Source organism: Odontesthes bonariensis, chromosome 5 (genome assembly GCF_027942865.1).
Source record: "Odontesthes bonariensis isolate fOdoBon6 chromosome 5, fOdoBon6.hap1, whole genome shotgun sequence".
Lineage (NCBI taxonomy): Eukaryota > Metazoa > Chordata > Actinopteri > Atheriniformes > Atherinopsidae > Odontesthes > Odontesthes bonariensis.
The window spans coordinates 13589573-13616140 of record NC_134510.1 but is presented as its reverse complement, the minus strand read 5'-3'; the positions used below and the strand labels follow the sequence as shown (position 1 = coordinate 13616140).

General features: G+C 43.7%; 1 protein-coding gene across 18 annotated transcripts in view; it reads right to left on the bottom strand.

The window, feature by feature from the left end:
• LOC142379728 (plectin-like) overlaps positions 1–26568 on the bottom strand; it is a 108442-nt gene that overhangs the window by 9348 nt on the left and 72526 nt on the right. For 5 of the 18 annotated variants that reach the window (XM_075464934.1, XM_075464936.1, XM_075464924.1 and 2 more), the window contains exons 2-32: positions 25458–25519; positions 22285–22374; positions 21022–21099; positions 20774–20878; positions 18837–19003; positions 16266–16381; positions 16070–16173; positions 15352–15471; positions 14478–14573; positions 14257–14384; positions 13099–13192; positions 12566–12720; positions 12158–12479; positions 11987–12064; positions 11733–11894; positions 11511–11615; positions 11321–11416; positions 11101–11226; positions 10862–11014; positions 10613–10767; positions 10350–10476; positions 9806–9989; positions 9648–9671; positions 8934–9091; positions 8405–8583; positions 8153–8291; positions 7637–7993; positions 7443–7526; positions 7233–7337; positions 7037–7135; positions 1857–5210 (exon numbers count right to left, since the gene is read on the bottom strand). In XM_075464934.1, the coding sequence (XP_075321049.1) occupies positions 1857–5210; positions 7037–7135; positions 7233–7337; positions 7443–7526; positions 7637–7993; positions 8153–8291; positions 8405–8583; positions 8934–9091; positions 9648–9671; positions 9806–9989; positions 10350–10476; positions 10613–10767; positions 10862–11014; positions 11101–11226; positions 11321–11416; positions 11511–11615; positions 11733–11894; positions 11987–12064; positions 12158–12479; positions 12566–12720; positions 13099–13192; positions 14257–14384; positions 14478–14573; positions 15352–15471; positions 16070–16173; positions 16266–16381; positions 18837–19003; positions 20774–20878; positions 21022–21099; positions 22285–22374; positions 25458–25519 (7322 nt within the window). Of the gene's footprint in view, positions 1–1856; positions 5211–7036; positions 7136–7232; positions 7338–7442; positions 7527–7636; positions 7994–8152; positions 8292–8404; positions 8584–8933; positions 9092–9647; positions 9672–9805; positions 9990–10349; positions 10477–10612; positions 10768–10861; positions 11015–11100; positions 11227–11320; positions 11417–11510; positions 11616–11732; positions 11895–11986; positions 12065–12157; positions 12480–12565; positions 12721–13098; positions 13193–14256; positions 14385–14477; positions 14574–15351; positions 15472–16069; positions 16174–16265; positions 16382–18836; positions 19004–20773; positions 20879–21021; positions 21100–22284; positions 22375–23204; positions 23220–25457; positions 25520–26568 lie in introns of all 18 variants that reach the window. The other 13 variants (XM_075464933.1, XM_075464922.1, XM_075464937.1 and 10 more) reach the window with 8 other exon arrangements.

The following is a 26568-nucleotide window of genomic DNA, read 5'->3' as shown; positions in this document are numbered from 1 at the left end:
CTATTTTTATTTATTTTTTCCCTGTGTGTGTGTGTGTGTGTGTGTGTGTGTGTGTGTGGGGAGGGGAGTGTCCCTTCCAAAGCTAAGACCAAACTTACGCCCTTGGTAACGATGTCTGAGCAACTAAACACCTCTCTCACAAGGACTTATGTTAATGTTCATAAGAACACCTATTCATATGCATATATATATATATACACACATACATATCAAATGGACAATCCAGAAACCTAACGAAAAAGAGTTTTGTGGCTGAATAAGAAAAACTATTTAGTTTTAGTGAGTATTGCTGAAGGTATTTGGCATTTCAGCATAAAAACACCTTCTCCCATCTGTGAAACACGATGGTGGTAGTATCATGGTTCAGCCGCTTTTGCTGGAGCGAGAGGCGGGGTACACCCTGGACAGGTCGTGAGTCCATCACAGTGTGAGTAGTTCATATGGACAGAGCCATTAAACAGACTGTTCTGCATGGAGGAATGGACTAAAATCAAGCTGATAAACAGGACTTATCAACATTCACTACAAATATGTCTGCAGTTGTTGCTGTAAAAAGCGTTCACACAACATACTTTTGCCACTCACAGATATGTCATATAAGCTTCTTTTTCAAAATACATAAACGACCATGTGAGCCATATTTGTATAACTAGTGATGTGTACATTCTGATCATACAGAAATAGAGTTGTTAAACTTTCAAGCAATACTGTAGGACCCAGAACAAAAGTAAGTAGTGGACGTTTGCCTTAAAGAGATGCAGTCATTTAAAAAAAAAAAAAAAAAAAAAAAAGTCAGACATTTTCTCATTTTGGAGTATGACACATGGAATGACAAAAAAAAAAAAAAATCAAAAGTTAAATTGATTGCATATTTTGCTACAATAGTGTTTTTTTTACATTATGCCATTGTGATGACTATCACTTCTTTCAGCTCAGTAAAGCATTTTATTTTTTGCTGCTACACCTTCATCATTTAATTAGAATCACTTAGTATTATTTAGCATTTAAACATTGGATATCATTATTTCTATCATATGCTAGTTACACTCCAATGTGTTACAACAATTATACCGAATGTGTATTTCTATTTCTAAATAAAATGAATTAGACAAGCTAATGCATATCAACTCTAGGAACTTTAAAGTAACATTCAACGGCTCCACAGTTTTTTGTTTTTTTTAATTCCTTCTGTTCATTCAAATAGGGTGAGTTGTCTATATTATAATATAATGATTCTGACACGTAACATTACAATTGTCCTCGCCGCTTCGAGGGATGATGGACAAAGTGTTAATGCTGCAGCTACTGCAAAAGGTAGGAAAGGGCTGTTCCATGTCATCATGTCTTAAGCATCAAGCTAATGCCCACTTGTATGTTTCATGATCATGTCAGGTAGGATATACAAGTATAGTAAACGCCTCAGCGAAATATTTTAGTAGCTGAAAATTTTGGCTGGAAGTAAGGTTCACGGTTCGTCTACCATCAATTTAAAAACAATGGCTCTTTAAACTGAGCCTAGTTTAAATGATGTGATGGGTTTTTTCAGAATATTGCTCGTCTTTCCACTTGCTAATCCACACTTTAATACAAAGCTTAGGATGAGTTTTGTGATGGAAGACGTAGGATGCGCGTCTGAAAACGGAGAAACATTCCAGGACATGAGGAGGCATTCGGGATATGATCTGCATGAGCACAGTGCACTGTCACAATGAAAATCTTCAAAATCAAAAATATGAATTATGGTTAGTGTAATCAGAGACAGGAATAGAGGAAAGTTTCAGAAGGAAGAGAGTTAGTCTTTTGACAGAGTTAACAATGACATGAGCTGCTCTGCTATGCCATTTTTGACACAATACCTCTTTAGACTTATTTTGAAGTTCTTCGGCATCCTTTTTCAGCCTAGCCTTCTCGTTCTCTAGGTCTGCGATAGCTTTGCGTAAATCGTCGGCCTCCTTGCTGGTATTTAGCCTCTCAAACTCCAGTCTTTCAACTGCAGTCATTTTTTCTTTGGTTGCAATCTCGGTCTCATGAAGACGGGCAGCGATTGTATTGGCCTGATTCCTGAATTTTTTGGCCTCCTCTTCCGCTTTGGCCTGGGCTTCATGGAGCTGAGAAACCTGAAGTTTGAGATTTTCCGCTTCAGCTTTGATCTCCAGCTGCCTTTTCCTCTCCGCTTCGAGTGAGCGCTGGTATTCCACCGTTTCCTCCTCCAGACGCTGCTGCATTAGTTGTTTATCCTCCAGGAGCTTTTGTGCCTGTTCCTGAGCCAAGTCTTTCTGCCTTTGGAGCATCTCTGCCTCAGCTTTGAGTCTGGAGGCTTCTTGTATGGCCTGCATTTTCTCTTTAAGCATCTTATCAGCAAGCGTTCTCTGCTGATTGAGGTCTTCTTCTGCGATCTGCCTCAAGCGTGCAGCCTCTTGGGCCTCAACACTAAGCCGAGCAGCGTCCTCTGCAAGCTTTTTCATATTATTAGCCTCCTCGGCGAGGAATTTCTGTGTGTTGTCCTTGTCTTTTTTGATGAGACGCTGATTTTCCTCCTCAATTCTGAGTTTCAGTTTGAGTAGCTCTTCCATCTGAACCTTGACTTTAAAAAGCTCCTCCTCCACCTGGCCCCTTTGCTTGACAGCATCATCCACCTCATCCTTCAGGCGCTGCAGCTCTTCATCGAGGACAGATTTCTGATTATCCGTTTCGTCAAGTTTAAGCTTGACCTTGGTGAGCTCTTGCTCCACCTGGAACTTTTGTTTTAATGTTTGCTCGGCCAGTTTTTTATGCTTTGCCATTTCAGCATCAGCTTGTTGTTTCTGCTTGAGCGCTGCCGCTTCTGCTTGTGCTAGCTTAGCAGCTTCAAACTCGGCCTCCTTCCTCAACCTTTCAGCATCTTCCTGAGCGTTGGCTTGGATGGCAGCTTCTCGCTCTGCGGCAGCTTTTTGCCGTTCTGCTTCTTCTGCTTGTTGACGGAGAAGAGCTGCCTCTCTTTCAGCCTTCTCCCTGGCAGCTTCTGCTATTTTGGCCAGCTTCTTGGCTTTCTCATACTCTTCTTTAAGCTTCTTCTGCACGATGCTATCCTCCTTCTGTTGAGCAAGGACACTTTGCACTTGCTGCTCAGCTGCACTGCACTTCTGAGCTGCTTGTTGGGCAACAACGACCTGTTGTTCTGCCTCTTTGTCAGCCTCATCTTTCTGCTTTCTGGCTTCTTCGGCTCTCTTTTTCAGCCGTTCGAGCTCATCTTGGGCTATCTTGCGTTGCCTGGCTGCCTCTTCCTCTGCAGCAGCAATCTTTTTGACCTTTTCCTCTGCTTCTCTCCTCCTGTTCTCCTCCTGCAGAGCAAGCTTCCTGAGTTTCTCTGCCTCCTCTTCTGCTCTGAGCTTGCTTTGTTGAGTTTCCTCCGCAAAGGTTTTGAGCTTATTCAGTTCTAGCTCCAGATCAAGTTTTCCAGATGAAGCTTTTTCAAAGTTCAGCTTAAGGATTCGGATTTCTTCTTCCACGGCCCGCCTCTGCTTGAGTGTATCATCCACTAATGCCCTTTGTCTTTCCATTTCAGACTCGGATGACTTCTTCAGTTGGACAATCTTGTCCTCGATCTCTTGCTTGTGTTGGTTGGCCTGGTCCTCGAGAGCTTTTCTCTGGTAAGCCTCATCTTCGGCTTGCCGCCTGAGTCTCTCGTTTTCTGCTTCCTTCTCTTTAAGGGCAATTTCAGCCTCCGTTTTTAATTTCGTGGCTTCACTGATTGTAGCAAGCTTCTCTTTGAGAATCCTCTCAGCCTCCGCTCTCTGACGAGCTGCCTCTTCCTCTGCAATTTGCCGCTGATGTTTGGCCTCCTCTGCAATGGATCGAAGCTTACTTGCCTCCTCAGCCAGGTCCCTCATCTTGGTGGCTTCTGCTTCGAAAAGTTGTTTGCTCTTCTCCGTGTTGGACATGGACTCCTTTTCGGCTTTAGACTTCATCTGGATGAGAAAATCCATCTCACTCCTAACTTTGGCCAGTTCATCCTCCAGCTGTTTCCTTTGCTGCTGAGCGGCTGCGACTTCATTCTTCAGGCGGTAAAGTTCATCCTCCAGGAGGGATCTCTGTTGCTCTGCGTTGTCAAAGTCTGCCCTGAGCCGGATGAGTTCCTGTTCAGCAGTGAGCTTCTGCTGAGCTGTGCTCTCAGCCACCTTCCGCTGCCTCTCAAGCTCTTTCTCGGCCATGTCCTTCTGCTTCAGCGCCGAATCCTCAGCTTTGGCTCTCTTCTTAGCCTCGCGCTCTGCCTCCTCCTTCTGTTTCTCAGCATCTTCTTGAGCGAGGCTCTTTTTGTGCGCTTCCTCTTCAGCTTGGAGTCTTAGACGAAGGGCCTCATTAGCTTTCTGCCTCCATTTTTCCAGCTCCTTTTCGGCCTCTTCTCGGGCCTTTTCTGCATCCTCCTGTCTTTTCTTGAGACGAGTTGCATCTTGCTGCAGCTGAAGGACAGCACCGTGCTCTTGCTTGAGCGATTCCTCCAACTTTGAGGTCTTTTCCACAAAAGAAATGTGTTTGCTTTGGAGCTCAACGGCAGCACTCTTCTGGGCAGCCTCATGAGCCACCTTGATTTGTCTCTCCTTTTCAATCTCGGCTTGTTTGACTTGTCTCTCAGCCTCCTCGGCCTGTCGCCTCAGGTTCTGAAGGTCTTCAAGAGCTTTTTGTTTTTGCTTGGCAGCTTCCTTCTCCGCCTCAGATTTGCATTTGAGTTCCTCCTCTGCTTCGCGCTTTTTCTGCGTCTCCTCGTTGACTTGTTTGCGGAGCTTCTCGGCCTCCTCCTGGGCAGCCTTTCTGAGTTTCTCAGCCTCAGCTGCTCTATCGCGAAGCTGCTTGAGCTCAGACTCTGCGGTGGACTTTTGTTTTACAGTCGTCTCCAGTTGGATCCTGATGATGTGGATTTCCTCCTCAATCTTGGACCGGCTTTTAAGAGCGTCATCCACCTGCTGGCTTTTGTCTTTGATCTGCTGCTCTGAGAGGTTTTTGAGCTCGTGGAGCTCCTGCCGGATGTTGTGCTTTTGCTTTTCTGCATCTACAGCAGCCATTTCTCTCCTGCTTACTTCTTCCTGCATTCTGAGCTTCAGCTCTTGAGCCTCTTTCTCAGCTTTAGCAATGGCCTTCGCGTGTGCTTCAGCTAACTGCTTCTGTTTGTCTAACTCAGCCTGCATCTCCGCCATCTTTTTCTGCTCTTCCGCTTTGAGTTTCTTTGCAGCTTTCTGCATTAGTGGAAGCAAATGGTAAAGAAAGGATTATAATCAAGCACGATAGGTTAAAGGTAATACTTTACATCAACCAGCCCAAAAACAGTGTGGATTAAAAGGGTTATTACTTTAGAAATCACAGCCAAAACACACTTGTTTCAGAGCAACTTAATGTACTGTATTACCTTGCAATGTTATTGTTAAAATTAGCTCAAAGACGAGATCAAACACTAGATGCAAATTAGATGCACATTCATCAAAGTGATGTTAAATTGGTGATGCAGTGATAAACATGACAAGACAATTCAGGAAAAATGGAAGATGCGGATGTGTCAAATAATGTATGGAAACAAAATATCACTTCACAACACAGCAAGAATAATCAGGGCATGCAGCTGTAGCTGTAGCACTAAATTTGTTAAAATCATAGTTTTACAGTGCGCTATAGTCAATGAAATTGTTTAAAATAATTCACTTATTTCCCACACTTAAATATTGTGCGATCACTACAGAAATATGTCTGGAACAGATGTTTTCAGTCAGCTGGTGGGTTCCTGTTTCACATAAATATATCCCTTAAACGGTGTTTGATAACTGTTGGAACGTTTGAACTGTTCATTCTTTTACTATAAAGTCTAAATGCTTTGAGTTAGAGTCACACTACTCTCTTAGACTGTTTTTTATCTCTTCCCGTGCACTGGGGGTTCTTTAAATCACAAACTGTGATCAAATAGAATAGAAAGGAAAGATAACGTGAAAGATGAAATGTTCAAGTGAAGGAACTGTTAGGTAGCAAACCAGCTTAGGACGTCAAAAAGTTTAGGAATAACTAAAACTTCTGTTAGCAGAGCAAAACTATTATAGTCTAAGCTGTCAGCGAGGATATTAGAGCAGTATTTCTCCAGAAAACTTCAGTGAAACCGAAAACAAATATGCAGAGGAAAGTCAAAAAAGCAGTTTGAGAGAAGAAGAGATGCTGGGATGATGGAGGGAATGGGGACTGTAGAGGAGGGAGGTACCTGAGACACTGATAAGTTACCTTTTTAATGCTCAAACAAGTTAAGCATTCATCATGGCAAAGCACTGGCAAGCAGTTAAAAGAAGCAAGGACACAAACAAAACATCAGGTTAGAAAAGAATGTAAATCTTTGAATTTGTGTTAATTTAGATTTAAGGAAAAGAAAGAGATGAAGTCGGTCATATCATAACTGAGCTGTTGAGTTACAACTTTGAGTTTAACCTCAGGAAAAACAGTTGCCAGCGGGATAAGAAAGAAACTGAAAGAAGTGAAAGGAAGAACCCCTTGTTCTAAATCTTCAATGGCACATGTGAAATGGATGGAAATGAAAGAGTCGACACATGTGTGAACATACACTGTGCTGTATCAGCTAATTCCAGTTTTAGAGATTGAGAGTTGTGCTCTCAGTAAAGCTCCTATGTGAATAATGTCCTTTGATGCCTTATGCACTTGAATCATATGGATCGTATCTGTTTACAGCCATTATTTTGATTTAACGCCTGTTTTAACACATTATGGTTATGATATGATCTTTACTAGAAGCCAAAGATATCCTCCAAAAAAAAAAGACTTGCTTCCCTAGCGACTAAGTCAGCTACAGCATGCCCATGTTTCATGCAAACCCGGTGCAAAGGAACTGTTTGTCATCCGTACATTAAATGTAATATGTGTGTTTGTGACAGACAAACAAAGAAAAGTGCATGTGTGCGTGCTTGCATGCATTTTGGTGAGCCGTGGTGAATCTGTGTCGTTTGTTTCTTTGCTTGGTTAGATTAGTGTTAGGTTTCAGTTTGTTTGGGACCCTCAGCCAGTTGTCACGCACCTCCTCGTCCTCCAAGCGGCGCTGCGTGTCGGTGATGAACTTGATGTACTGACTCGTCAGAGTCATCAGCTCACTGTACCGGGTCCTCAGTGTTACATACTGATGCAGGTAGAAAAAACAAACAGCATTAACAAATGGGTCGAGTTCAGGCAAATGGGCCCCAGTCGTATAAACGTATTAGTCCATGAAAACACACCTCCTGAATGATGTTGTCAGAAGCAGAATCCAACTTGGTTTTCTTCAGGGGGGAAGCAAGGGGCTCCACCTGAGCTTTGTAGGCAACTAGCTGGAGTTCGTAGTCCTGTTTGTATAAAAAAAGATCAGTTATGCCCCACATGGTGTCACTAAATGTTCATTTTTACAATACATACAAAATATATGCGGACTATTGTTGTTTAAGTCTTACCTTGATCGTGTCAATATATGCTTTGGCATACTTCTGGCATTCATCAACTTTGTCTTTGTTCTGTTCAATCTCTTCCAGGAGTTTCTGTTTTGAAAAATAATCCAAAGTAAAAGTTAACTTCTGGAATTTAACACGGAAACAAACAAACAAACAAACAAACAAACAAAAAAAAAAAAGCGTGTTGCAGTTTCTACCTTCTCCTGGGCGAGCTGATCTTTCAGAGTTTTGCTGTCAGTGATGGGCACAGCCTGGATCTTCTCCTGCCTTTGCTTGGCGTCAGCAATCCACCGGATTAGCCAATCGTAGCTCTCACGATAGTAACCCAGCTGCCGACCGAGCTGCTCGAGCTCTCTCTGACGGAGGTCGATCTGAGTGAACACTGCCTTCCAGCGCTCCTGCAGACTGGACATCAGCTGGCGGTAGTGATCCAGCTCAGCGTCACGCTCACTGTGCACACGGGCCATCTTGTCACTAACAGCGGAGGCTTTCTTCAGCTCCTCTTCCAGAGAGTCAAACACTGGCTGTTCCCCTTCAGCCTCAGCACGCATTTTCTGTAAAAAAGGCCAGTCAGCTGTGAGCAAATGTGGTCAAACTTATCGCAAAAAGGTTGAACTGCAATCTGGGATATTTTTTGTGCCGTGCAGTGCAGATTGACTTTTTGCACGATATTATTAAGAACATTATTTCAACTATCATTTTGTTTTGCTTACCTTGAGCTTAGTTCTGTAAGACTCAACTTCTTTGACATCACTGGGCACGGTGTGAACCTCCCGCAGGCAGTCCTCATACTGCTTTAGGACTCCCTCCGCACCCTGTGTGTTACGGATGACCATTTCCACAGTCTTGAGCCTGACAAAAAGAACGAATTAGAATTTTTTTTTTTTTAAAAACAGGTTAGGTGTGGTGCTAAAACATGGTGAAACGGTACATTTTCTGTTCAGAGTAAGTGGTTGGGCACTTACTTCTCGAGATAAACGGAGGAGAGCATGTAGGTGTGGTCCATCTTCTGAACAGTGAACTCAAGCTCGGACCGCAGCATAGGAGCCGAGGCAGTTTGCTGAGGGGAAGCCAACACTTGCTGTGTCTTCACAGACACCTTATCAAGGTCCTTCTTGAGGCCCTCAAGCTCTCCCTGGACTGTCTGTGCAACAAAATAAGACCCGAGTTAACAACATGAAGCAGCATTGAAGGGAATTAAACCTGAGCCAGGCAACAATGCAGAGTGCTTTAAAGAATTCATTAAATCAATCTGTGGTGGGATTCTAATCTCTGGATCAGCCAAAGGCTTTGGTTCATTTTTAAACAGTCTCAGATCAGCTGGGACCAGGTGCAACTCATTTCTTGTATTTCTCTCACTTTCACTTCTCACTGCTCTCTTTGCTCTCCCCTACGGTAGGGATTTGAGCACATATGCGCATTGGACAGTGCTAAATTTCATCCTTTATCAATTAGCTTGCTTCTTTAAACATGCCTAAATTTTAAGTTCAATACCTTCTGCTGCGTTGTTTTCTGAGCACATTCTCTTAGAGGTTCTTTTTCCACTGGTTTGCGGATCCGAGCCACAGTCTGAGTCTCACAGTCCTCTATACGCAGACGCAGGTCCTTCAGCTCCGAGATGTAGTTCTTACACAGAGTCTCATCCTGTTGACCTGCATCACAGCGTTTGCATTAGATTAGGACGCAGAGAGAATGGATTTGCTGTAGAAGTTAGGTGGAAGAATTAAGACTTTATTGATGTTAATTCATTTATTGCACGAGGCCATATAACATGTCATTCTCACGATTTGACACTATGACTTAACAGAGGTGCGGTCATGTCTGCACAAACATCGACCGCATGTTCAAACCACTGCTGCAGTGCACTTAATAAACCATCGATCATGCATTTCCTCATGTGTTGCGTCTTAAACACACAGCTCCATACACAGTACATCTGTACTACATGCTATTTTGCATGTAGAAATAATCAAATAGGGCTTTATGGCATAGAGCAGAACATACTGTCACCTAATTCACAACACATGGGTTGTATTTGGTGCAGAGTCTCCAAATAAAAAGCAAATTGGGAGCCAAACAACATGCAGTCACACATGACACTAATCTAGAAGTGAAATGCCTGTGCATGAACATCACATCTAAAGTTTGAAAGCGTTTTCACACATCAAATTGGTGAGCTGGAGCTTCAGCTGGCCTTATGTCACTCACCTTTGAGCCTAACAACCATTAGCCCTGAAAGGTGAATTGACAATTACAGACTGTAAAAGTACAATCCAATTATTGCATATTCCCTTGTTCTAACTACGAATAACAAAAAAAATACCAAAGATGACAAACAAAGCGCTGATTTATGGAACAAATCTTACCTTTCTCCATGGAGCGGAGCAGGTTGTCGAAATGCTGGCTTGACTTGGTGTAGTCCTCCTCGACCTGCATGCGGTCATCGGGGCCAAAGGTCTGCGAGTCCTGGCTGTCGCGCATAAAGTCCTGGTAGTGCAGCTCCAGGTTCCTCATGACCAGCCGGTATTCCTCTGCTTTCATGGTCTTTAACTGAACAGGCCAGAGAAGAACGGAGGACCAGTTAACAGGCGGGACTACCCAAGTACGCTTTCACTTGGGTTCGATGTTGTGATTTAATTCGATAATTTGGTATTTTCACTTGGAATCGGATTCATTTCATGGTGCAAAAAATAAAAAATATATAGCTAAAGTGTGAACTTGTCCTTTTACAAAGGCTGGATCCAGAGCCAAGTCATCATTTTGCAATAACTGAGTTTGATTCCCATCCTTGCACATTCTTCAGCTGTATACTTCATACTTGGGTCCAAGTTACATGTTTAGTTTCAGTGTTCTAATCAAATTATCCGAGTTTCATTTATTTAATTAGAAGATATAAGTGTTAATGCCAACCATGGTGATGTTCCAGGAGCGTATCTGTGTGAAGTCTCTCATCAGGTATTGCCATGACAGCAGACTCTTCATGTTTATATGCAGCACCTGCCACATGGACACCATCTGCTGATGGCCTGCATCCAGACTAGAGTGAGGAAAGAGTGGGAATTTAGCAACAATTAAAAAGACAAAATGCACCTGAGAAAAGAGCAGATCATCAGAGATAATATAATTAGAAGACTCTTCATGCTATGTCCATACTGTTGTCTCTGCATTCTCACCTCGACACACTGTCCACAGCCTCTTTGTTGACTGGAGGTACCATGAAGCAGATAGAGGGCACCACCGCCTCGTGTCCAGAGCGGTTCAAAACCTTCCATTTGAAAGGCTGAGAGTTGTTTAGAAGCGCGCACTCTTCTCCTTTGTGGACAGTGATCTGAAACGGATGAAAGGAGCCTTTTAACACCCTGTTGAAATAAATGACGATGCTGGTAAATCCTTATGTGTCACCGCTGGCTGGTCATACTAACCTCCTGCTGCTTGAAGTCGCAGACGGCCTGAATGGGCAGCTTGCCTTTGATGGAGGTGGTGGGGTTGCGAGGTTTCAGCTGGATGATGGATCTGGCTCTCTTATTCAGGCCGGTGACCAGAGTCTTGAATTCGTTCAGCTGTTCCTTCTCATCCTGCCGAGTGAAAGGAAGAGTTAGTTCACAGTGCTGTATGTGTGTATGTTGTAAACACACGAGTGCGAGCATGCACATCTACCCACCACAGTGTCCTGCAGCAGGTCCTCCAGGCGCGTGGCTGTTGTAGAGCGATCGCAGCTGTATTTCTTTTTCATGTTTTCTTGGATTTTCCTCATCTGCTCCTGAGCCTCTTTCACATCAGCAAAGAACTGCACAGACAGGAGTCCCGTAATGGTAAGCGCATTCGAGAAACAAATGCTCATGAATGAATAAATGGAAGAAAAAAAAGTCTGTGTTCCACACCTGGTAGTAGGCTGTGTTTTCTTTGAGGTGAGCCTCCACACAGCAGCACAGCTGGAGGATCCAGCTCCACTGAGTCTGCAGGGCAGATGTGAAGGCCTAGTAGAGACAAAGAAGACACAATGATGGTGAGTGAGTTTGGGCCTCAGTGATGTAAACTATATGCTGGCCTGTGGCTTGCTAATGTAATCACCTCAACTGTTTTCCTGCCAGGATGTCCATCCTTGACAAGTTTGTCTCCCAAAGCCTGGATATCATTGACCTTCTTCTCCCTCAGTTCCAGCTCTCGCATGAGACCCTGAAGAGTCCAAAAGACTTAAGTTAACGATCAGATTTATTCGCTCTGTCAGAGAATCTCAAGAGCTGAAATCAGAGATACAAATAAGCGACGGTAGAAGTTCTGCTTCTCACGTACAGAGTAATTGTCTTTTTTAGTTGTCATGTTGGTGTTCCGGTCACTCCAGTCAAAGTTGACCTCTTCTTCTTCTTTGTCATTCAGCCACATCAGTTCCTTAGTGGCAGCGCTGACAAAGCTGTGCAGGGAGTCCAAGTTTCTCAGGCGGAACTTGGAAGAGTTCTGAGGGAAAAGACGGTTCAGACAAAAAGTTAGACGAAAATCTGAATATCATCCACAAAATAAAAAATGTTTGAAATCTAAAAATGATTTACCAGTAGTTTGCCATACTGAAGGTCCAGCTTCCCCAGGTACTCTCTGTATGTGCCTTTGCTGACAGGAGATAACTGGCTCTGGAACAGTAGAAGAGACATTAGCACGAGGCAGGGAACAACACAAGTTAACGTCAGACATTCTGGAGTTCGCTCCAACGCTCGATGTTGTACCTCGTCAGACTTTGCACGTTCGATCTTGGATTTAAAGTCCTCCACGGTCTGATGCAGGCCTCTGTGGCTGCCAAGCTGGGTTTCCACAGACGGCAGATCCGATCCCCACTCTGCTTCATCTATACGCCGCTGGTTCTCCTCCACCCAGGCCAGCAAGTCTTGGACATAGCGCAGGGTCACGTCATCTACCTCTGGCCGCACCTTCATGGTGGTCTGCTGGGAACTCTGGGAGAGGGAAACCTGAGCCGCGGTTACAGCGGATTTCAGACGAAGGTTGTAGTCAGTGCGCAAGTTCACCAGGCGCTCATGGAGGCGATAAACTCTGCGGGGATCAGAAACAAAGCCAGTGGTCAGCAGAAAGTCATCACGCTGTTAGATCACCCGAATGCAGCAAACATGGCAACCTACCTGCGGTACATCTGTTCGGCCTGAGGGTGGCGCCCATCCTTGAGGATCTGCACGTCATTGAAGAGCAGGCGGATCATGTTGTCGGCCTTGTCCAGCTCCCTCTCCACTTCCGCTGTGTGCTGAGCTGGTTTCCCTGCATTCAGCAGACGAATGTCCTGAAAGAAAGACGGCCACAAGAAATATTAATTCCTCAGCGTTTCCACTGCCGCACAGATCAGAAACAAAAAGGCTTTTCTCTGTGAAGGATAAATAAGTCGCACGAGATTAGAGATTCTTATGAATATCTGCTGATGGATTCTCAGGATAAGTTTTACTAAAATGGAGTGAGGTCACACAGAATATAATCAGACATGAACTCAGTATCCACACTGTGCTTTCATCTCCCGCTAAACATTTGACCATATTCAAAATGTTTTTTAAAAAAAAGGAAGTTTGGTTTAACAAACCGCTTATTTTCATCATCTGGATTTCATGCCATTTGTAAAGTACTCAGGCGTTTGGTATTTTAACTACCAGACGAAAGGAGGACTTACAGTCTGCAGCAGCTTCTCCAGGTGAGTCAGCTGCTCGTCGCACGATCCCGACTCCATCTGGACTTTACTGAAAATCCTCTGGAGCCTCTCGAGCCTGGGTGAGATCAACAAAAGCATGATTGAGATTAGTTAAACGAGATGGTACCGTCGCGTAAAGAACACTTACGGCCGCCTGTGTTGCAGCAGGTACTCCAGTTTGTGAGGGTCAGTCACAAAGGCCATATTTCAGCTCTCTGATGAAGAATAGCTGAAAGCTACGAGAGACTCGACTCCGCTCACTCTCCCATAACTCTGACGTGAATAAGACGAAAAATCTCCCCATTTACTGACAAATAAGTGCGGCCTGCTCATTCGGTTACTTTTCAGAACTACAGAAACAGGGCTGTCAGATGGAGAGATAAACAGACGGTCTCATGACAGGAAGCCCTCCCTCTTCGGCTTGACGTATCATTACTCCAAATACTAAAATAATGTACAGTGTCCCGTCTAATTGAATCAAGCTGAATCTATTTGTGAAGCAGTGGGGACACGTTGTCTCATTTTGTTTCAAACAACACACATCATAGGGGAAAGCAGCCTTTTAAAATATTTCAGGATAGTGAGTGAGGAACAATTCAACATGCAATGACATCATTTTGTGACTCTAGTCATTCCCTCAGGACCGTAACTTTACTCACAAGCTCGCTAATTCAGGAATGTCTCAGCGAAACGCAGAGCTCCAATCTTCCTGGCTTTTTTTTTTTTTTTTTTTTTAGTTCATATGAAGAGCTTGTGATAAAAATCAGATGCATCTCCGTCCAAGAATCTTATTACCGTTTTAAATACAAATAACCTGATAAAGGGCTCTTTAACTCCCCTCTTGTGTTAGGCTGGAGCTCTATCTTTTCCACTACAAAGAATGAATTCTCTTGCTTTTCCAAAGATCATTTGTTTTGTGTAGCTGAATTAATGTTTTTTTGTTTTTTTTTGTGTAAAAGTATGAACTCTTTTTCTGGCGTTTGCATTTGTTTGTTCATATTCTGGATTCTTCTAATTGCAGCAGGGGAAATCCAGGTTGAGAGTGATCTTCTGACTGGTTAATCTCTGTTAACACCTGGGTAAGGAACTGATTTTGATCACAGTAAACATAAACAGACACAAATATGCTTCTGTCCTAACCTCTCAAACTCTATCCTGAGCAGTCGTTCTCTCTCGAGGATGGCCACGTGGAGTCGACCCCACTCTTTTTCCACATCAATGGGATGGTAGCCCGGGGGGACCTTAACCTGACCACTATGCACTGCACTCTGTGAACGGGTGAAAGGACGATGACTTAGTTTACAGACAATAGACAATAATAGACAATAATGGAATACAATGCAACATCAGAGGTAGCTTGCCTCAAAGGACTGGTAGATGTGCTTGGAGTGGTTCTTGTTGGATTCCTTCGCTGGGAGCTCAGTCTCTTTGAACTTCAAGAACTGCCGCCAGAGAAGCTGAGGTGGAAAACACACGAAACAAACGTGCGAGTTAGATTTTCATTTTTCTTTCCGTTAACGTCTGCTCTTCTTTCCCCCAAAATAATCGTACCGATTTATAAAATATGTGCAAACGCTTTCTGATCCCTGAATCACATCAAAGTAACGCATCACATGACAGCTCTTGGCCCACAGACAGTGAGGTGATGCATCCCCTCATCTGAGAGGATCGCAGACACGTTCCCATGACCGGTGTAAATTAGATCAGCCCGGTAATAAAAATCACACAATTTCACTCCTTGTATCATAAGAGCAAAAATTTTCCAGACATTGTTTAGTGTTTTGAAAAAAAAAAAAAAGAATAAAAGCAAACCAAAAACCCCAAACTACTTTTAATGATGCTGTGTGAAAGCCCTTTGGTCACACCACACTTTTGTTCTATAGTTGCTGATAGGGCGTGGCAGACTGCTGAGGATCAAGTCAAAGATTATCTGCCTTCTGGCTGCGTTTTCTTAGCACTGCACTGCCCCACCTACAGCTCAACAATGCCTGTGAATAGCTGCTCATTATGTAAGTGTGTGCTTTGATCCAACAACAAAGGCTGCCAAAAGCACTTTTTCACAATATTCACATTTTTCATACATGTACTCTGTTCCAATAAGCCTTTGAAAACATAATGACTAGTTTTCACCTCTTATGAGTTGCTCAGCCATGAACATGTCTAATAACAAAGTCCCAGGCATGTGGGCTTAATAACAGCATATATAACAGCATATATAACAGCTCCATAACTCACCTCTATCTCCTCGTAGCTGGCCGGGAACTTTCTCTCCTCGAAGACCGTGACATGGTGGCGGATCCACTGCAGCAGAAGAGTCACCAGCTCATAGTACTCCTGCCAGCGCAGCTCCAGCTCCTGCAGCCAGCACAGCAGCAACACACATGAGACTTTCACAACAACAAACAGGAGGGCTCTTATTTTCGGCCGTCTCCATTTGCCTTCCCTCACACACCATCCTGAATTCAATTAAGCTGCAACAAGCCATGATTTGTTTTAAAGAAGAGGACTAGTGAAGAGGTGGACAATGGTGGGAGACAGACAGTGACATATTTCCCGATCTTCGTCAGATTACGTGTGTGCAGTCACACGCGGGCCGGGAAGAACATTTAGGAGAGAAAAAAAGTACCGTTTACATGCAGGCAACTTTAATATTAGGACGTTAAATCAAGCTACAGACTGTAAAACCTTGTTGTAAAGCACTTTTCTCCATCTTAGGAAAGGCTGAAACACCACAGGCTGGTAATTTCCTGTTCTTCTTTCTCTCACGTGACTTGGGTTTGTCTCTGACGTATTAATACCTCTAAAAACAAAAGCTAAGCTCCAAGCAGAATCTCAAGCTTGCTGCTTTTTGATTCAATCTGACCAATCACCTGACAGAAGCAAGCATTTTTCCCCATTTTAGATCATATTCACAGCACTCCTGGCTTTTATCAACTTTTCACGGTCCGCTTACATTAGCTCTGGCACCATCATGGACGTCAACACGGGGCATGACATCATACAGAGATGACACGTAAGTGATGATGGATTTCTCGTCAGGATGTGCAACGTCGACATCTGGAAGTGTAAGGTAAAATCAGCGTGTTTGACATAGTCATCAACGACAGCTCTTCGATATTTCTGCTCAGGCGGGTTTTGCTGAGTCATACCTTCAGGGTCCAGGAGGCGTGTCACTCCCAGGTCTCTTTCAGCCACACTGAAGGCCTGTTCAAGGTTCTCCAGGTTGGTCTGTCGGTAGACTTTACCCATGTCGAGGAGTCTGGGACTAGTGAAAAAAAAAAATCTTGTTGATAGGGAGAAAATAATAATCAGATGTGAAAAAAATAACATTGTTGTGTTGATGAGAGAGATTTAGTTGTTTTCGGTCTTTTTTGTCTTTGAAGTTACTTTCAATTTCAGCTCTATAATTACTTAAAGTTAATATTGTTAATATTTCTCGTATCTATCCTTTGTTTTTACTTTTCACATACTTTATGCTTGTACCTCAGAATAAGAGCTGAGCTTAACACGGCAAATGTCCATCTGAAGAACACAACATGGGGTAAATGCCACTCGTGAACACATTGGCAGAAGTAATGCAGCCGATATAAACCAGTGTGCTGTAATGGTATGACTCCACTATAATGGCAGCATCAGTTTTTTAAGACCTTCTGCCAATGGCTAAATGCTGTAAAAGAGCCCACCTGTTCGCGTTCTGACAAACCCACTCGAGCACCTGCCTTTTTGTCCTCTGGGTGTTTGACTCTTCCTGGCAGATGTCAGTGCATCTATAGGTGGAATGTAATTTACTGAGCAGCTAACAGAAAAAAAAAAGCTGACACATTTGTAAGTCAGCAGCCAGCCGCAGCTTGACTCCAAGAAGTTTCTAGAGTGCTTCACATAATGATTGACTGCATCACATTACCTCACCTCATCTATCACGAATGCAGACTTTATAATTACACAACTTTTGATCACATCGTAAACCTATTTAGCAGTTTTAAATGCAATTATCATCCCTGCAGATTGACATGTAGTGAGCAAACACAGAGTACGCAGCCTCGTACAGCTCTCTGATGCGCAGAGTGGAATGGCCGGCGTTCTGTCTATACACCGGAGAGGCTTCCACATGCCGGACTTCTCGAACAGAGTACTGTTTTGTTGGCCGAGAGAAGCTGCTCATGCTCTGGGCCTCTCTCCCATGAAAGCTGCGGGACTTCCATCCATGGCCCAGTTCTTCGCTGCTGGAGCGGGCCCCTGAGCTTTGAGAACCCCGCCCGGAGTCCCAGGAGGATAACTCCGATGGGATGTCCTCACACAGCATGATCACACGTTCGTCCACATCGCTGACCGATCCTGCCGCGCCGCGGACAAAGCCCAGGCTTCCCTTCTTCTGTTTGGACTTCTTCTTCTTTAAACTGAGCATGATGATACCCGCAGGGTGTTCCTCAAACAGTACCGAGTGAAAAGACTACGCTCAAGCAGTTCTAATTATGCCGCATGTCCTCATTCAAAGAGATCCACACGAGGCTTGATGGTCACGTATAAATCCATCTGGGTATTGTCTCATCTTCTGAAGCTCCAGATGAAAAAAAGCCTCCTGGTGGAGCAGTCGAGTCACTGCTCTTTGACCGAGCTGGTCTATACGAAACAAAAATTTAGGTGTTGCTTTTCAGATCCAGGTTGGAAATGTACACACGTGTACATAAACCCAGGAGAATCTTGAATTCTCTGAGTGAGAACATGCTCTCCACCAGTTTGCCCAGACATATAACTCAGAACAAAGTAGCGCCAGAGTTTTCATGTGGCAGACGCTTCTACAGCTACGCCCACACACCACACCCCTGACCTTTATGAAAAGCAGCAACAAGCCAGCCTCGGGAGTCTCAAAAAAAAAAAAGAAAAAAAAAAGAAAAACAGTACAGTTGAGGAAACTTGTCCCTGCAGGTATATTTCTCTTTCAAATCAATGGCTCAAAAGAACTATGAACATTTCTGTCATCTAATCCGATCTTCTGCGCTTTGCTCTCTGGACTTGCATGAATGCCATTGTTTTTACCGGTGATAGTATTCATCACCAAAATCTCCCTGAGAAACAAATGTACATTCTTTTCCCAGGATACTAATACACAAAGCGATTCCCAACCATTCAGTCTGCCATAAACACAAACAACAGCTTTGGGAGAATCAGCATATTTAGGGTACAACAGCAACGCCTCCAGGTTGTACTTCTACGTCTTCTCTATCAAAGGTGGCAGAGAGTTACTCAGGGGGAACATCTACCAGAGGTATTTCAGGCCTTGAGGCTTAAAATCTTTGAGGAGACTCATCAATAAACATTTCCTTAAAGCTGCCTGAGCATGGCTACGCTCGGGTATCGAGCAGCTTGGTGCACAGTATGCCGCAGCTTTTTCTCTCCTTTTAAATGCAAAATGACCCAATTATCATGCTTGAATTTATTTAGGACTCTTCATATCAAGACTGAAAGCAGGATTTAATAACAGAGCAGGCTTGAACTCGAATTAATAAGTTTGATTTGACATTTGAAATGATTCCAAACTCTCGCTCCTGCTCCAGTGCACATATAGAATTCAACTTATTAGTGGTGGTTTGTAATGACAAAACCCTGCAACAATGTGACATGTACCCTGTCAGCGTGGGTGTGTCGCGGGGGTATATGTATTGACTAATAATTAAGAGTTTCGTGTCTGTGCTTGCATCGCATGTCATTTTCACACTCACTAGTGCTTGTGTATGACAGCGTTGAAGAGCTTGCCATCCCTCCAGCTGGTGGTGAAGTTGTCGCAGCGGATGCCCTGGTAGCCGTCCGTCATCCTCTGGGACCAGAGCAGCAGCTTCTCTTTGGCCGTCATGTCCTCTGACAGGCCGTTGATCTGAATATCTGAGATCTGAGACAATATACACAGCGTGTCAACACAGCAGGAGACACATCATTTGTAGGTAATTTAAGTCGAAGAAATTATAAAAAATGTAGTCATTAGTGGAAACCAAAAGGTGCAATTACATGGAATTACTCAACACCATGAAAGTCCCACTCCAGTAATTACTTGTCCCCTAAAGAAATTATCCCTGTTCCTGAAAACTGTACACCTAAGTTTTTATCCCACAAAGAAATCTCTTGATCCTAAAATAGCTTTGTGTCTGACTTATACCTTAATCTTCATTCAGCCAATGAACATGCTAATCTTTGGAAATGCTCATCTGGCTCCTTCCATATCTCCACCCACCAGCCGCGGACACTGCCTGACCTGCTTGCTCCAACTCTGCTTACACCACGCTCTGTTCAGCACTTCTAACATTCAGGTAACTCTGCTGTTAATGTCTGAACCAGAAAGCTAAATGAATCAAGGACGCATGCAAGTGGAAGCATGAGAATGGTAATCTAGCCACTATGACTCTCTACATTGTTAGAATGGCTGCTCAGCCCTGCCGTGAGCTGCGGCTCCTCCCTCAGCTTTGCCTATACCGTATGCTCCACCACTAAACTTTCCCTCTTGCTTAAACAAGCTTTTGATTTTAATAGGTTCCTCTCAGCGCGCAAAAAGCTTCAAGTTGTCAGGATTTCTTCCTCCAAAATTCTACGTAGAACATCAAGGCCGTCTGAGCTCAGGTGGTGCTCTGCAGATTCAAAGCAGAAATCCTCAGCCACAGCGTCGGTGGCTGATTTCGCTCATATGTCTGGTAACGCATGTAAAACGTCTCGTGGATATATAAAAACGGTTCAATTTTTCTTTTGATTTTCTTATCAGAGGGGTCTTATAATACATTATATCTTAGATTCACACCTTAACCATTTTTTGACTTAGCTTTTTTAATAAGTTACTTATTAGCATCGGTTGTCTGAGGTGTCTGTTTACGGGATGTAGCAGTATTTATGCCTGATCACGTACGTGAAAACAGTGCTGTGGCTTTGGCATCCAGATAAGTTTAACTTTGGAAGCCGTGAGTCATTAAAAAAAAAAAAAAAAAAAAGATCTAACCTGCAAATCTGCTAAGATTTTGAAAACAGGCATTATTTTAAAAACAATCTTAAAATAAATGTATGGATTGGATCCATCCATACTAGTACTGCTAATCTCATCAAACTGATCGCAGACTCTTTTCCTGTAAAAATGTTATTGCTTTGGGATAATTATCCGTTGGGAGTTAACACAGAGGGACATTTAGTTCCATTACCTTTGATGAGTAAGTCACAATGACTCACCAGCAACCACATCCACATCCTTTTTTTCACCATTGTATAAAAGTATAATGACTCAGTTTATCATCTGGGTGTGGTGGCCAGGGCAGGACTATCACCCCGATGGGCAGGGATTTCTGCCTGGCAGCTTCTGGCTTGCACAGGAAAAGTGTACCGGGGTGTGACTGGAAGTGCAGCACACCAACATTTCTACACACACCTGACACACCCTCCTCTTGGCAATGAGGAAGAAAGTGTGTCATGCTAACACAGCGCGATGGGGTTTTGTTTCCTATAACATGACTGCTGTTGTTAGGATGTTACTTCTAAGAAGGTGGTTACAGAGAATTTGTTTTGATTAGAAAATTCTGAAGAGCAGAGAGTCCATTGTGATTCATTCCCAGGAGATGAGGAAACCATAGTTGAGGTCCCAGAGACAGAGGATAAGAGCAATAATATAATGGAACACAACACTGACAGACGAGGAGACCTGGAAGTGGAGGATGATGGTCCATATTAACCCCAGGGTCAGTTTGGGGTTCCCATCTGCAATGTCATCATTTCTGATGTTAACCAGCTTGACCTGAAGAAACAAAAAAGAGATATTTTAATGTTCATCATTCTCTATTGTTGATCATCTGTACAGAGAGATAAAATCCCATATCTCATCATGAGATATCTCAAGTTCGCTGTCAGATTTTCAAAATAAAGTTCCAGGCATCGTACCTGCCGGTGTTTGAGGAAGTCCAGTGCTATCTGTACATTCTGCAGTTTGTGGAATCGCATGCGGCCTTTCTCTCTGGGCTGGGGAGGATAAAGAGGAGACAAGCAGGTGTTTAGTTAGGGCACAAAAACTCCCGGCGTACTGGTAGAGGGAGGAAAACATCTGATAAAAATGAAGGGTTGAAAAAAAAAAACTGAAAATAAAATGAGGGGTTCAAATTCTCTGTTGTAATCCTGTTGCTCATCAACATCCAACATAAAGAAAAAAGATGAATATTTACTTATTACAGCGAGCTGAGGTTAGTTTATGTCACATGATGCTTGTATCTTTTGTTTTTTATGTAAATCAAAATGACTGTTTATGCAATATTTAATACAATGGCAGGAAAATAATGCTGAACCAAAACAAACTCGAACTAGTGTGTTTTTTTTTCTCCATTTTCAGCAGCTACATGCCTAAAGCGGGCCTGTCGATGACAGAAATAAAAAAGCCTCAGAATGATGAATCACCCCAGACGCCATGCACAGCCAAGTCACTGTAGGAGTGCAGGTGAATCACAGAAAACCCAAAGAGGGGACAAGTGTAAGTACAAAACCACTCACCAACCGTGCGCTCCTGACCACGTCTCTCTCCCTCGGCTAGCCCAGCAAGAGCAGTGCCAAGGAGAGCAGGCGGCGGCCAGACGGCAAAGATCAACACACAGGTTAAAGGAGGGCGAACGGGAGAGGAGGGACAGGAGGAAAAGTGGGAGGAAGAGGAGTAGAAAAGAAGAACTGTGGATGAGTAAGGAATACGGTTCAGAGACACACACACAGATCAAAGTGGTGTTAATGTATTCCGAGTTATGGAGGCATTCAGAGGATGAGCGGAGCTGGAGCTGGCGGTAGGAGCGATGAAGATCTGAACCCCGGGACGTAAAATATCAGCTGCTTTAGAATGAATGAGGAAGCATCAAGCATTGAGATCAATTCAAAATCTAATGATTACTAGTAAGCCAGAGAGAAACTGTTTGCAAGCTTGGGAACCACAAGAGTCAGCTTATTTGCTTAGCAAAGTTCAGCTCAGGTTAAGTCTTTGGCAAGTTGGCTTTGATGAATACCATTATGTTCTCACAGGGATGGCATTCCAGGTCCATCTGCGATAAGCTCTTCTTTTGTGATTAGTAAGGATAAGGTTCGACTCTGGAGGACGGCTGAAGTGAAAAAGGTGCAAAGCTCAAGCACATTCATCCCTCTGACAAATGTCAGAGCCAGGCAGAAACTCACCAGCGTGTCCCCAGAGAGGACCTCCAACAGTGAGATCAGGTTATGTCCATCTCGAAGGTCTTCATACAGATCTGTCACGTGACGCTGCGCCTGCCAAAGGAAAGAGAGACAAAGAACAGGACGTGTCACAAAGAGATGTAAGCACGGTGTTCTTCTTCACTTCCTCAGTCTCTGCTTAAATAGTCTTTTAGAGTACTGTGGATATAGTCCTTTGATGTGCTTTACTGCATACAAATAGAATAAAAGGTACTGACCCATCTCCATCATGATTTGCTAATCTATTCAACAAGTTTTTGCAGTTTGTGTTTGTGACTTTGGAATGATTCTGCAAACCTGGTTGACACTTCAAATATAAAATGATGAAATAAAAAAAAAATCTCGACTTTTTCATCTGCAACAGTGTTATGTGATATCTCCAAAGTGCTTAGAGCATTCTCTGAACTCGCCCAATTCTACACAGGTCAGGAATGCATAGCCGTAAGGAGCCAAGCCTGACTCCTGCTCCAGATGCCAAACAGCAACTGTCAACACTGACGAGTAATGGATAGGACTCCAGATCACATTTAAAAAAAAAAAAAAAAAAAAAAAAAAAAAGAGATCCTTTGGTGAAGAAAAGGTGAATATAAAACTGACTAAAAGGCAAATGTACACCTTTTGGATTGCACTGAGCAGGTAGAAGTGCATTCACTGCTCATACAGCTGGGGGGTGAGGGGGTGGGGGGTGGAACTGCAACCAGACAATGAAGCAAGTGAGAGGGGTGAGGGAAAATGTTGTGGTGCCAGAACACTCAGGCCTGGATAGAGGCAGAAAACTGGAACAGAAACAAGTGAGGGAGGAGACCATCTTCATGCAAGTCAGATACTGAGCAGACACACTTGAGAGCACAGCCCTCGTTAAAGCGTGCCACAGTACTACCTACCTTTCCCGTCCAATGCTGGATGAGGAGGAATGATGAAGTGAAATAAAATGAAAAGGGGGGGATTTAGAGGGTTTGATGACTGTATATGAGGCAGAAAGATTAAACAGAAAAATTAGTGAATTGTCCCGACAGAAGTCAGAAGTGTTGCTCCTCTGGGTGTGTTTGGTGGTGAGAGGAACAGAGGCCGCTGCCCTAAAATGGAATGACTGTAAATTTCCCTGCAAGTTTCAACAGTGGCTGATGTATCTATGGCAAGAATTACATGAACCTCCACTGAGCCAGTCTGAGCTTTGTTCCCTTCTGCCTGCAGAGCAACGTTAAAGCACTGTAAGAGCTGCATTTTCTGTGACCACCAGGGTTCACTGTTTACCCTGTAAACATGCGGGTGTTTGCACCACTGCAGTGAATTGTGAACTTCTTTTTTAGAAACATCTGTCTAACTGTGTAGCACACTGCGCCGTCTTCTGCCAAATTAGAAACCTATACACAAAGTTGAATAAAACACCAGATGGTTCATGTTTTCTGATTTGCTTTGTACAAGTGACCAGTTTTCACACATCCCACTGCCCTGCACATTATTTAGAACTATTATCCAGTAATCAATCTATCAGCACGCTTCAATTACTGTGTACAGAGCAGAAGCTACTCTGAACGTGTCAGTGTGGAAATGACAACTACATGGCTAACAGTCCCACATTGTGGTTTCTCAGTGGTCTGTGATCTGGCGTTAGCATACTTTCCGCTCACCGATACATGTACAGAATCTCCATTTGCAACAGATTTAACTTTCAGGTTTTTTTTCAAGTTCAGATTGTAGGACTCTATAAGAGAACAGATTTATTTTCCGCAGCTGGGCCGACATTCCGCTCTGCTTTATGTTAAGAGATTTACTGAGCAGGGGACAACACTTTACAGCTCTTCGCGGCTGAGCTCTACCTATAGTCTGCTGCCCCTGTCAAGCCAACCATTAAGCCATTAAATCAGTTTAAACACCAGTCAAACCTTAGCGTTGCCATGGAGTTAACACTTTCCCTGCTGCGTCTATGCATTTTTCCTCTGTGAATTTCTCTGCTGTTGACTTCAAGGTGGCAACAGAATTCTTCTTTGTATTTTGCTGCTATGCATAATAGTGATATTTTCTATGAGAGCATCAATCAACAACACCTTACTGCATCAGCCTGTCAGTGCAGTCTTCGAATGCCAGCTATAATAATAGGTACAATAAGTGTTATCCAACAGGTATGTAATCTTTAACAGGATGAATTTTTTTTAGGTTGAACAGCAACAACAGTATTGGTGGGAATGCTTGCACAACTATCCTTGCGTGCCTCTCAGTTTAAGGCGGGCATGATGGCAGGTAGACACCCAGGAGTCTGTGCAGCACATGTGCTACTGTTGGCCTCAACCACAGTGGGCCTTGAGCCCAGAACAGAATTTGCCTTTTCAGAGGGAGATAAGTAACTGCAGATGTCTCACTCACAGCGAACACTTCAGAGGGAAGAAAAAGGGGTAGTCGCTGCCCTACGTTCTCACACAGTGGCAGAAGAAGACGTTAGCGCTGCACATTCATGGAAATGATCGTTGTGCTTACTTTTCCCCTCTTGTTCCACTTTTAAATAAATGAATGGCCCTACGTCTGTGGACTGAATATAGAAATAATGGGGAAGCACTTAATGTCACAAGGTTGTGAATGTACTGCTGCCAGCAGGAGTTCCCTGTAAGAAGAGTGGCTCAAGTAGGAATATTTCTACTGCTCTGAGGGAAGGGCATGGAGCTACAGGGGCTCATTTTCCCCCCATAATAAGGAGCTCCAGAGTGAGAGGTAGGGTATCCCTCCTGACCCGTTTACCTCACTGACTGAGTGATGTATCGGGGGGCTTTCAGGCTATGGTTTGGGAATAGGGAGTGAGGTAGGTGAGAGTGGACGAGTGCTGATGGGCAGTGTACACAGCTCCTCAGCTGATGACAGGCTGGACTTCTGGTAAGCCTCCCGATCACATTGAACTGTTAGTGACCGAGTGTGGGACAATGAATAAAGAGTTGATGTTTGTCTATGCAAGAGGGAGGTGGGCTGTCGGAAATGATCTGTGCAGAGATGCTTACAATGACCAGGTGAGCGATGGATTGCTTTAAAGACAATGAAAACAGTCCACATTGCATCCCGGGGACCCAATGAGACACACACCTTCAGTGAAGATAAGCTAATATCTCTTCAAATGTACCTGATATTTACATGTGTGCGCCGCTTCTTACCTTTATCAAGTGCTTGTTAACCCATTTCGTGAAGGTCTTCTTCTGTACTCGATCTCGTTCATCTGCAACACAGAGACAGAGCAGAAAATAAATCCCACAAGCGGCTGCAGGTGTATGACGTACGTGCACCTATGAGCAGATTTTCTGCGAATTTCACTTAGTTCACAGAGAGGTAAACAAAGGTGGAAGTCTCCAAGACACCAGACTCGCCTGGTTACTGTAGAACAAAGAGATTTTACCGCTGAGTGGAGCGACACCTCTGTGTACGCCTGCATCTGACTCAGGCCTTATCAGAGAACATTCACTGCAGGCAGGTGCACCCCTATTGTCTAGAAAATGTTGTGCTTGCAAGGTCATGTCTGACTGTATGACACCACTGCCAGCTATGTTCTGAGAAAAAAAAAAAAAAAATGAAGGGATTTTCATCCAAGGTGCAATTTCTATGCGAGTGTGAAGATACACTGCATGATTAGAGCATGACACGGTATAACTATTAGAGGGTACAATTCCCCAACAAGAAAGAACAAGGTCTTGGTTTGAAACACACCCAGTAAGACAACATGCTGGTATGTTACCACCAAATGTTATTGTAGTTGGGCAATCACCTTAAAGTGCGTCATGGAACATTTATTACGGACACAGTGGATGGATCTGTCTGCTTTTAGCCCTCTGATTTGACTTCAAGTGATTTAAAAGTTACATTCACTCAGCAGTTTACATTTCACAGAATGACTTATGACAACAAAACGCCTCCCTCAGTTCAGCCGTCACATCCTGTCTTTACTGACTCATACAGCTGTCCCCATTTAGATAATGTAGTGACCTATGAGCACAACACAAAGTCCCCGCTCTTATCATTTTTAAGGGACTGATGTGACCGTCTCCACGTAGAGACCCACCCAAACGGCAGTGATTCAAATATTGCATTTGTTTTCTCGGGAGGAAGTCAGCAACATGGAGCTGTGTTGCCACGGAAACCTGAATAGAGGCACCGCTTGATCTTTGACCAAATTTTTCCTATAAACTAATGAGGGCTGAGCCCAACTATTCGCCCCTGAGGTTCCACTTCCTGTAAGGGGTCAAAATGTTCCATCAATTCACTGCGTTCAGT